This window comes from Pocillopora verrucosa, chromosome 13 (genome assembly GCF_036669915.1).
Source record: "Pocillopora verrucosa isolate sample1 chromosome 13, ASM3666991v2, whole genome shotgun sequence".
In the NCBI taxonomy this organism is placed as follows: Eukaryota; Metazoa; Cnidaria; class Anthozoa; order Scleractinia; family Pocilloporidae; genus Pocillopora; species Pocillopora verrucosa.
This window is the reverse complement of record NC_089324.1, coordinates 8197975-8210131: the sequence shown is the minus strand read 5'-3', so window position 1 is coordinate 8210131 and position 12157 is coordinate 8197975. Positions and strand designations below refer to the sequence as shown.

At 37.6% G+C, this 12157-nt stretch overlaps 1 protein-coding gene across 1 annotated transcript; it reads right to left on the bottom strand.

Moving 5' to 3' along the window:
- Window positions 1–10872: 10872 nt before the first annotated feature.
- On the bottom strand, window positions 10873–11815 carry LOC131783106 (melanocortin receptor 5-like). Its single transcript, XM_059099849.2, has 2 exons — window positions 11791–11815; window positions 10873–11705 (listed from the first exon to the last, which is right to left on the bottom strand). Exons 1-2 carry the CDS (start codon window positions 11813–11815, stop codon window positions 10873–10875), a joined length of 858 nt encoding a protein of 285 aa, XP_058955832.2.
- Window positions 11816–12157: the final 342 nt, after the last annotated feature.

Here is a 12157-nt window from a genome sequence, read left to right as displayed (position 1 = left end):
GTGGGCTGCAATTACATTCTTTTATTGTAGCTCCCTACAATCAAATTTGGTCATTTAGAGGTGAAATAAGGTACAAAACCAATCAGCTTATGAATAGGATGGCGTGCTTTTGAATTTGTTAAGATTTGAAAAGTGACACAGCTTTGTTGACAAAGTCATGTTTGTTTTAGCGTTGTATCAAAAATTTATGACACAGAGGTGTTTTATTGAAAGGTTTTAGGTAACACGTTATCTTTACACATCTTGGTGCCACATCAGTCTTACACCAAAGAAAACATCTGTTTAAATTATTTCTTTCTTCCTGAGAAACAATTTGATATTTGGTAGAGGAGTAGTTCTGTTTGAGATCCGTATCACGTTCAGCAAGGATTTCTACACTGCAGTTCATGATAAATTACATGTTACTTGAATTTTTTGAGATCCAAATGGGAAGATATCATTTTGTGAAAATTTTTTGTTAGTTCTGTTGTAGTTGCAAAACCTTTTGATGTATTTAAACTGTCCATTTGAAAATTGCTTCCTACAAATCCAGTTTTGCCAATCATTGAAGTAATCTACTCTTATGTACCATCACTTCTCAAAAGGGCCTGTTTAATTGAACTAAAAGGAGGCTTTTCCTTTGCTTTATTAACAAGTTTTATGGAACAAGTTTACACACCAGTAAATCAGGCATGTAATCTAATTGAAGTGTCTTATCCAGTGACCTTAGCAGCATAACTTACAAGTTTGCGGTGGTTCATCAAGCCACCATGACAACATCCTCCATTACTTTCATTTTTCAAAATTCATTTTCTTTACAATTTAAGAAAATGGTTAACATATTAGTTAAGATGTGCAGCATTTCACTTGTCATAAACATGGTACTTGTAATCTTTAATAACCTTGGTGCCACGTAAGTTACACACCAAAGAAGTTATTCCTTCTTTCCTGAGAAACAGCTTGGTATTTGGTATTTGGTAGTTTTGGTATTTGGTACTAGAGAGGTAGTTTTACTCCTGCTAAAATTTACTCCCAGTAAAATTCTTTGGATAAATTTTATTCCTGGTAAACTTTACTCTGTATTTACTTTACTCAAGGCAAACTTAACCCAGGGTGAATAACAACATACTTTACTTGGAGGGAGGACATGGCTCAGTGTAGCATTGGAGTTCTTCCAAAAGCTAGAAAATTAGGATTCAATGAAAGAAACAACCATTTTTGTATAATATCTTGCCATTTGGAACTCAGAAATACAACATGTAATTTATCATGTACTGCAGAGTAAAAATCCTTGCTGAATGTGATAAGGACCTCAAACACAACTACCAAATACCAGACTGTTTCTCAGGAAAGAAGGAATAACTTAAACACAGATGTTCTCTTTGGTGCGTGGCTGACGTGGCAGTAAGAAGATGTTTACAGATTACAAGTACCATGTTTTTGGCAAGCAAAACACTGCACATCTTACATTACAATTTGAAATGTCCACTGTTTTCATTTTGTAAAGAAAAATAAATTTTGGGAAGTAATTGAGCACGTTGTCACGGTGGCTTGATGAACAATCATGAACTTGTAAGTTATGCTGCCAACAAGGTCACTAACGTATGTTAGGATTGCTGCAGGATTAGATTACATGCCTGATTGGCTGTGTAAGTAATAAAATTGAAGGAAAAGGGGGTTAAAAGGTTAATGTGTCAACAATTTTACCACCAATAGTAGGTTTGCTGAAAACAAAGCATTACAGGTTGAAACCCAATTCAGATCCCACCACTAGATTTTGCTTGTTGTTTGTGTTATTTACATTTAACTTGAGAAACTACAGGCTTTAGTGGCATGAAACTGCCAGTAGGGACTATAACCTGTGATTGTGTTTTGTGAAGGCCTTTTGCCAGCCATCATCACAAAAGCCATGTGTTAGAAATAAAATTTACAAACATATTCATTAAAAAGACCAAACCTCTTCAATGATACGATCTTTGTGTTCCTCTTGATTTAGCAAATGATTGTAAATTTGATGTTTAAAGTCTGGTTACTGTCCACTGTTGATGTGGATCTCTAATTTTGATGAAATGTTCATCCTGAGCTTCTCAGTGTCATCCCTGATCTGCACAATAAAAAAAGTGAAATAAATCAATTACTTTACTACCTAGTTGAAAATAAAAATGCTTGGTTTTTTTTACAAGTACTGTTAACTAGAAGGAAAATGTAAGAAAAATTGTCCTGACTGTAATATTAAAATATCTGCATTGTGAAGTTGAGTATATTTTTTTCTATTTGCATATTTTGAATAGCATTTTGTGCTCATTAGTGAGTGTTTTGGAATGTCTCCCAAGTCTTAAGTTATAATCATCTCTTTCTATTTGGATCTTTAACCACATCTTTACTAGCTTTTTGCTTTGAATGGATGGTGTTTACCATACAGGCCACATTCCAGTAATCACCAGGATTTTTAGTATCATGCAGCTGTATCAATTATTCAAGTTAGAGCAGAATAGCATGATGGTAGCTAGGAATTGTTGGTATGTTGTACTTGAAGTCTTGCCCAAGGGCAAAGGGAACTGTATTTACCTGCCAATAAGCCACACCTGTGTAAAGGCTGCAACCCAAACTTTTAGTGAATTTTGATCACAAATATTGTAGCTGTCATAATGAAACCCATTAACAAAAAAATTGTAATACTTTTATATAGCTGGCTTAGAATAAAATAACAAGAAGCCACAGTTTGCCATACAGAGTAATATGTAACAGAGTATAAATGCAGGACATCTAAGATGAGCTAAAGAAGTTACCACTGCCTAGTGATACAACAGTGTTTCTGCTAGGTCAGTCTTGTGTCCTCTGAAGTCAGAATATATTCCCAAAAAAGTGAAGTTCACAGTTTTCTTCCATTTATCTCTTGATTTTTGGCTGGTTTAATGTTTCAAATCCATTCTCTATTTCATGAAAAAAGGTTATACAATTAGTCATCCAGGTTACTAGCACTAGCAACCACGGTCATGGTTTTTCTCCCAATGTAGTCAATGATGATGTCAACTGGTTGTGCTTCATCTTATAAAGAACCAGATGGTCTGCTGTCATTCATTGGTTTAACAAAAGCTATGATTGGCACATTTCTATCCCCACTGCTTTGGCAAAACATTCTGCTGCAGTTGGCTCTTATATAGCTCTCCTCTTGTTATGTTTCTTGATAATGGGAATCCATGCTTCTGGAAATTCCATGTTATGGTCCCTTTTGATACTTTTTTGGTTAATTGCCTCTTTGACCCTGCGTGCGTAGCAGTGGGTATACTTTCAAGCAAAACAAACCAGCTCATGAAAGAAGGTGGTTGTTGAATCAAATGGCTCTTCCAAAGCAGGACCTTGCACCTAGAAGAAAGGTTGTTGAACTTCCAATTTCTCCCTGCAAATAATTTCTGCTTTCATTGCTGGCTCCTTCATCATCCTTATTGCTGCTTTCTTCATACTTCCGCAGCTGGCAAAAACTTAGATCTCTCCATTCGTCTTGATCATACACAGAGATGCCCAGTTTTGGTTACTTAAGAGGATTTGTGAGCCAAAACTAGTCAACATGCATGGCCAACCTTTCAGTTGAGCTATGGTGACAAACTGTGCACCTTCCAGAGAAATTTGGCTGATTCCCTTGCAAAAAACTGTTAATATATGCGCCCCAAATATGGCCACCATGTTTCATGCTCCTTAAAGAATTTTAATTTTACTCATATTTAAGTTACTTTTTCTATTACTTTGGTAACACAAGGATTGTATTTTGAACACAGTTCCTGTTTCATTTTAAGCAACTGGATTGGATTGACCTTTCCATTTTCAAAAACTAGCTTCATTTGGGCTTCATCGATGACCAATTTCTTCCTGGCAGAAACATGGTTACATTTGCTACTTATTGCTGTCCTTTGACCTTGCTATTTGTCAGGACATTGAAAGAAATCCTGGCCCACTCACTCATCTTTCTACTGGTTGCACCTACTTGCCTCCTTGTGCTATTTTGCCCACTAACAATCAGTCAAGTCATTTCCGCCAGAGATTGGCAACATCCATTACTTTCACAAATGGTACCAAGTGTTAACCATTGGTCTTTCTCTCCAATAAATCACATGTCAACAAAAATTCTCAGCTAACACAGCTTGAATGGGTTTGGTCCCAGTTAGTGCAAGGTTTTGTCTTAAAAAAATCCTGCCCAACTACTTGATGTACATCAGTGTAGACAGTTCTCTTTCAGTAACTTCTTACAAGCCTTTCATTAATTTTTTTATAAGCTTTGCTTTGAGAAATTAATGAATAAAAAAGAGAGCGAACCAGTTTATTCTCCCAAAATGTTTGCAGCACCATGTTTTTGGCTCATTTGATTTGTTTCCAGTATTCTCTTGATAGTCACATTGTCACTAACCAGTTATGGGGCATGCCATTATGCCATTATAAGTCCATCTCAAATTGTGTGAGCTCTTTTCGTGCGAGTGGATGTAATTGTTCTGAATCACACCATAAACAGTGCGAGGGTGCTATCAATGTCAGCCTTAACTGTTTGTCAAAATAAAATTGTGATTGATTGTCAAAACCTTTTCAAACTTTTTTTGTGCTTTTCTACAACAAGGGTTTTTGTTCCTTAAATCTCCCTTCCTACCCTCCCCACTTCTTCCCCAAGCAGATTCTTTCTTAAAAAATCCCATCTACCTTTTTCATTTTCCTGCCTACATGAAAAATTACTGACAGCCCTGCAGGGGGTAATACTCCAAACACCAACTGGACTCGATGCCAGCACAAATGCCAGCTATGATGAATTTACAACTGTGCAAAAATAACTAGTAAAAATATTAAATTAAAATATATCTATTAGATTGCCATTATCCAAAATTTAAATGCATGCTACCTACATGTCACTGAGGTGGCTCTGTAATAACTTTGGGCCCGGTTGCATGTTAAACTGTCTTTCTTATCACATCGACAATCTGCTAGGTCTGCCATTCAGGTCTGTCAGCTGTTTTGTTCGATCGTTGAATTGCTTGGTAACAGAACTTTTAAAGATCCGATGCACTTGTTCTATACTAAATTAAACTATGGTGTTGATTTCCAAACACACTCGGTCTTGGAAGGAAGCTAAAGAATAGTTGAATACCGTGGAATCCGGGTCGGCACAGACAACCCGCCATTTTTGATCGAGTCGGTCAGTCACGCTAAAAGCATGCGCACTGGGTTCTTGTTTGAGTCAAATTGCTACCTTTCCATACACCTGCTGAAGTCCGGTTTTGAAATCACTTGAATGCCGATTACCGACCGAATTGAACGACACGGATTACTGTTACCATCATTCAATCAAAAAGTAGTAGAGCGTGTTGTTGTAATAACCGACGATCACACGAGTTGTTTTGGCCTCGTGGTATTGAGACTGATGCGTTTCCTGCGAGTTTTGGTAAATCTAAGGGCCTTACCTCTTGTCGGAGACAATTTCCTGAAGGTTATGTTTCCTCTCGCGCGCTTAATAGGCAAATTGACAGCACGTAAACATAACAGCTTGCGAGGGAAGAATGCCTTTTTCATTGTACTCCTTGAAAAATAACACATTCAAAAGGTCATGTCATTTTGAATTCCTTTTTAACCAGTTTTGCTCTGTGCTTCTCTTAACTTGCTCCCTACTTTGCTCTTTACTACTGGTCATAGCGTTGATCTCAGTCCATAAATTGTGTTGTAGGAATCTGCGGTAGTTTCCTCGAGTTCAGAGAAATTGCTTCATTCAACGTCAATTTTACGGTCGAAGAAAGAAAAGATTTTTGGGCACCATTAAAGGGAACGAACATTTTAATTATCACAACTTTTTAAATTTTTTAACACTCATTTGAATTTAGTTACAGTGAATTTCCTTGCTAACGTGAACAGGGAAGAGAAACCAGACAGTAAAAAGATTGACGATTACTCCCATTCACCGACGAAAGCAGACCTTTCCGTGGGCTTTGATTAAAAAAAAATTTGCGGAGCGTTCATGCTGCGACTGAATGTTGAAATGCTAAACGCCAAAAAATCGGAAAGTTAATTTTTGCGTCTTACCCCGTGAGGGTGTGATTTTCAGAATTTGAGAGCTGTTCCAGAGCCGTTTTAGTCGATCCTTCTTTGGGGAAAATATCACACCACGGTAAACTCATCTGGCTAGAATTTGCAGCAACTTTGATTATTTTCATTTTTTTGTTCCTTTCTTGGAAGTTTTCCTCAATGGCAATGTGTGCGTACAATTTAGTACTTTTCCTTCCTTTGCTCCCTGGCCTTCCTTTAGGAATTTCAGGGAAATTATGTGAAATAAGGAATTATACTGTTCTCTCTCCCTATTATGTGCAATGGGAACCTGTTCAAAAAAGTACAAAACCTTAGATGAGATCCGCACACAAACGAATTCAAGGACACAAATTTCACTTTATTCTTGAACAGTTCACTGACGATACATTCACTCTTTGTCAGGTTTAAAAAGAAAATGTCGTTACTCAAGAGTCAGTTCCACGGTTAAAAAAAATGTTACAGATACAATCGAATACAAAAGCCGAAGGTACAAAATCTAGAAGCAAAACATACACACCTTTTCCGCGTTTTTCATATACAAGAAACGGTACAACTTGAACTTGGACACCAACTGAACTAAACCAAACGTACAAGGCACAAAATCTGCATAATGAAGGATCTTTAGGTGTAGAAGAGTCCCTTGTGGCGCTTGGTAGTTCGTGCAAACAGCGAAAACAAAGAAAAAAACTACCAAGAGATGCTACTACACATACCGCAGTAACAACCAAGCTGAGATAGGATCGTGTTTATCGACTACTTTGCTCAAACTGTTGTTATTCAAATCGAAGCCACGAAATGTGCGTGCAATGCGTGCATAGGCCTCCTTCACGAATCATACCGCTCTCTCTCTTTTTTTTTGTCACATCAAAATTAAAAAAGCCGTTTAGACTTTGTAAGTTCTAAGTGCGAAATTTTTTCATGTTGGATTTTTCACGAGTTCAAAGTTTATTATTTAAGTCTTTTCACCCGATAACGAGCCGATGTTTATACCTATTGTTTCATTAGCACTTTTTTCTTTTCGTCATTTTTTATCGCCGCCCTCTCGCTACCTTGCATAATTTATCGATATATATATATATCTGCAATATGACTGTCTTCTTCTTTTTCGCGCTGAGCGCGGTTTGATAGCTTAACGCCGTTTTCGCTCATCTTTTTCCTATTTTGGCCTTTGCATTTTGCAGAATTAATATGGGTCTCTTTTGTGGCCGTAACAACGTAAGTGTTTATAGTCCTCTTTCCCGTCGTGTTGTTAGTTGTTTCTTTATCTCATATTTTTTGTAACTTTTGTAATTATTTGTTATTTTAGTTTCGATCTACGTCACTTCACCGTTGAGGAGTTAAAGTAAGTTTTTTTTGTTTCTACATGACAAGGAGTTGTTCATTCCCCGGCCATAAGCTTCATTTTCGCATAGTGAAGTTTCAGACTTGATCTTGTTCTCAGAAGTTAACTGCTGTAAATTGACAAGATGAGGTTACGTTGGATCTAGTTTAATTTCATAATTTTTAGTAAAATCGTGCCGTTTATTCGGATTTTAACTTTATTTTCTTTTTGTAGCTCCGTACTTACTAAGAATCTTAGAGCGTAGCAGAGACGTGCTGATAGGGACTGTAAAAGAGACGACTGAACTGGTGTGGTAGACGCAGTGAACGATGTGGCAAAGCGCGCGCACATACACTGTTTTGAGTTTGTAAACTTTACCAAGTGGCGGATAGGATTATCATGGTAGCCGATTGGAGTTTGCAGTTGAACGTTCGTATTATGTGGATTCTTGTGTCTGTGATGTCATTTTAATGGCGGTTTTTGTGACCAACTAGTGAGCCACAGAAACAGGCCTTTACTAGGTTCATTTCTGACGTGTCCTGTGAATTGCTACGATATCGATGTCGAAAGTGTGAGGAAGCAGATTAAGAAATTAAGGTCAGTCACTTTGAGCTCATAAATGTTAAATAAAGAAGCAAATTGATCACAGAGCTGCTCGATCTAGAGAGTTAGGGTTATTTGTCAGTTATACTCAATTTCCCGCCATAACAGTTAGTTCATCAGTGACGTCAGCGCTAGATTGCATCATTACCTTCTATGACATCATTATCACTTCGCGCTTTGGTTTCCGTCAGCAAGGAAGCAGATTCATTTGAAGATGTGAGCGTGAATTTGGGAAGCTGATTTAAAGTAAGTTGAACGAATGACAAATAAGGTCCAAAGTTGTTGTTATTACGGTGGGCGCGAAAGCACCGATGCAAGCCATGATGAAGAGCGCGAAAAATTGACCTCGAAAAATGATTTCACAGCGTCGTGTATCAGTTATGCTGTCGGCTGAGGGATATTTGGCATTTTCCGTATCTTTGTTACAAGAACGGCGGAGGTAACTACCCTTAGTGTAGATATCTATCATAGCCCTTTTTAGGAGTAAAGATTAGGTTTACAAGAGCACACTTTTTAGAGTTGCAAAATTCTTGCAACTCGAAGACGTTTTATCATGACATGCAGTGTTAGATTTTGTGCCTCGGAAACCTTTCCTTAATTCGGAGGAATCTACCAAATGTCTCTTTGGTAAGACGCGCAAACACAAAAGAGCTAGGCGACAATGAAATCTAAAAGCAACAAGGATAACTATGGATGAAGACTGACAGGGATTGTAAATGACTTCAGGATAATAGTTTGATAAGGAAGTAACGATCAAACAAGAAGGAAGATGAATGATCAAGACTGGAGAAGACTACAAATGATTACAATATATAAGTTCGGTAAGGTAGAACAACACAAAAATAGGTGAAAAGTAACCAGAGCGGAAAAGGGATGACTATGGACGGAGAAGATTGATACGAATTGCAAATGAATGAAAGACACTCGGGAGCCAGTGGATAACTCGGATAGAGGAGATATAAAAACGAACTGGAAATAAACGACTAGAAATGTCAGTGCTAAATCACTGAAAATTGGTTTTAGATGCGCAAACAGTGACTTTGCTCTTAAAATTCCGGGCTGCCTTGAGAGTGAGATCTAAGTCGAAGAAATACTTTTGTAATTTTGTTTTCTGCTTCAGCTCGCGCGTGTTGGAACAAAAGATTTTATGCGAGTGAAATAAAAGCCCCAGAGGATTTAACTTTTCCCCCCTTGCTGTGCGTTTGCTCTTCCGTGCGCACTTTGCGCTCCATCGCTTACAAAACCATTGTGGTAAAGAAACAATTCGGTTGATTTCATTTGTTGTATCTGCAAGGAACCAAAGACGAAAGACCGATTAAAAAATTCAGTAGACGCTGTATGGGACGTATACGCGAAAAGACAGGCTGAACAGGTTTTAAGTAGGAGACCGAGTGCTTGTAAAAGGAAATTCAAGAATTGCATCGTTTCAATGAATACAAAACCCTAAAGTCGTGTGACAAAGGGTTTAAAAAGTAGAAACAATCTATGTGCACGCGAGTCGATAGATTTTCTTGACCTCCTCTACAAAACAATAGTGAAGTAAAATGACTAATTTTGGCGTCGATTGAAAAATGTTGAGCACATCCCCTGTCTTTCCGAAGTAACTTCGAAAGAATTAGTTGATCTAAATATTTTTTTTTTCTTAAAGGGCACGGTAACGAATCTTGCCATCTGATTGGTTCTTAACGTTCGGTAACGCTGTCGTGAGTCACAGAGAACGTCCCTAGCTTTGTTGCCATTCTTCATAATAAAATTTTGTTTTTCCGGCTGGGTGTTATTTTTAAGCAAATCAAGCGGATTACTAACTTGTTTTGAGCGTCTCTTCTCTCACTCTGAGATCACTTTGGTTTCCAGCAGAAAATTGTTTTTGAAATGAATGTGTGGTACCAAATCACTGTTCCACTGGTTCTCTGTACTCACTCTTCCTTCCCCTTCTGCTACACCTATGTTCAGTTTAATTATTAGCTATTTCAGAGCCCGTTATGAGATTGCCCTAAAGGCGGGAATTTAATGTGTGCCACATCTACGTGTTTGTATAGTAGGTAAAGTTTAATTTAGGATTTAATTTCCATCAAGACTCGAACATAATGAAATCACAAAATAAGATGAAACTTCGTCTTCTTTGGAAGAAAGTCATATGTAGCAGAGCAAAGAGGGTGAAGTAATACGTTAAATTTCGAAAAAACCAAAATTTTTAAAAAGAACTCTTTAAGAACCGGTGATGATCAATTTTATTTTAACGCTGAGTCACACATTTGCTTAGGAGTAATAATTACATCTCTAAAACAATAAGCATTAATTAAGTTTACAGCTAGCCGTGTGACAGTAGAGCGCTTTCATTACTGTCAGTAAAAATAACTCTAAAAGATGTCATTTTCACCCTATATTTTTATATTAACAAGAAATTTAGTCAAGACAGTAAAATGAAATAAATATCTTTTTCCTTTCTACACTATGCTTGGATACCTTTTTTTTACCTTTTTTCTTATTATGTACTGTCGTATTCGGGACAAGTGACGTCGTTTGGAAAATATTCTTAACCTTTAACTCTCATGAGTGACCAAGACAGAATTTCTCCTTACAATATCAATACAACATCAACCAGATAAGTGATGAGAATAAAGAAAAATATCAGTTTGGGAATAATTAGTTGATCCAATACTAAATTCTCTGAACTAACATAAGAACTGTATGGGTGAGATTAAGGAGAATTACAAATTTTTATCTGGGAGTTAAAGGGTTAAGATAAGGAAATGAAGATTATCGACAACAGCTTGCGCAACGACTTCATTAAGTCTCTTATTTCTTCCTTCCAATAAAATATCCTACGACCTTGTAAAAAAAAAAAAAAGGAAACCTGTGACCTCTTAAGTCAGCTTTTAAAATGTTAACTGATGTGACTCAAAGGGGATCTAACTCCATGGACAGCAAAGTGCTTGCCTGATGGTCTGCTTTACTGCTTGCCTTACTTCACTGATCTTCCAGCAGTAAAGGAACGGATTCAACGTCGAGTTAAAATAGACTAAGACGATTGTTATGTCCCTAAAGGCCCATACGTGCGATGAATATGTCTTACTGAGCACTATTTCCACTATACCATATGGTGCATAACAAACAACTAATGCCATTTGAACCCAAAGTGCATTATACACTGCCTTTCTGTACCGCACCATGTTCAGTGCACTTGGCTGGATCGGCTGTTGTTGAGAATGATCTTGTACTTGAGCCTGATGTTGACTAAGAGCGCAGAAGATTTTTGTGTATGAGGTGATTGAGATAACAAGGCAAATTAGGATTAAAATGCTGCCGTTAAAAACCATTATATGGTGGTCAAATATGGCACACAAAGAAGCAACAAGAGTTGAAACCCAAAGAGTTGCTACAACGATATATGTCCGCTTCAAAGTTACGATTTGTTTGTATCTCAGCCCCAACAACAGGGCGAGCAATCTGTCTACGCTTATGGCCGTCATCGTCAATAAAGACGCTCCACATAATACTAAGCTTGTGATGACGGCCGCTTCATTTGCGTATCGGAAAATTCCTCGGTGTTCGAGAGTCCAGGAATCCAAAACGTTCACAGTAGCGCAGAGAGGCTCAGCAACAAGACCAACCAAAAGATCAGTTGTTGCCAAACAACGATACAAGAGTTTGGACGGTGGATGAAGGGAAGATTCCTTGTAAAGGGAAACAATGATCAGAGAATTCCCAAGAAATGCTGTGACGGAGAAGAAAATGTGCACCGCTGTGAAAGAAATTGGTCGATAATGCAACTATAATCTACCAATTAGTTAGTTAATGCAAATCTTACAAAAGTAACTGTATTTTACCTCCGATTAAATTTGTTGTCGCCATCATTGCGCAGCACAATAAACGTTTGATTCCCTTCTCCTGTAAGTTACCTGTTATTGCAATGAGAGATATTAGGTCTCAATTAAAACTGTTCAGCCCCACACGCAGTTAAATCGTACTTTTCAAGTAACATCCCAGTAGAAACTGCCTTAGATACCGTTGTTTTCTTTTAATGCGCATTTAAACTGCCAACTACGTCATACAGTCCTGGCAAGTTCGAGAGGGTGTCCTGCATTGATTATCAGTAATCCTTTTCTCAAGCAGTCTGCCATATTTTATCCGTAATTGTCTTCCCAAAATGTCCCTGGATATAAATTTAAACTGTTTAAAAATACACCGTCATCA

Bases quoted from the DNA above. Each gene is read 5' to 3' on its own strand.
- LOC131783106 (XM_059099849.2), bottom strand. From the start codon at position 11,815: ATGGCGACAACAAATTTAATCGGAG. The intron at 11,706-11,790 runs GTAAAATACAGT...TTTCTTTCACAG, and splicing joins GACAACAAATTTAATCGGAG to CGGTGCACATTTTCTTCTCC.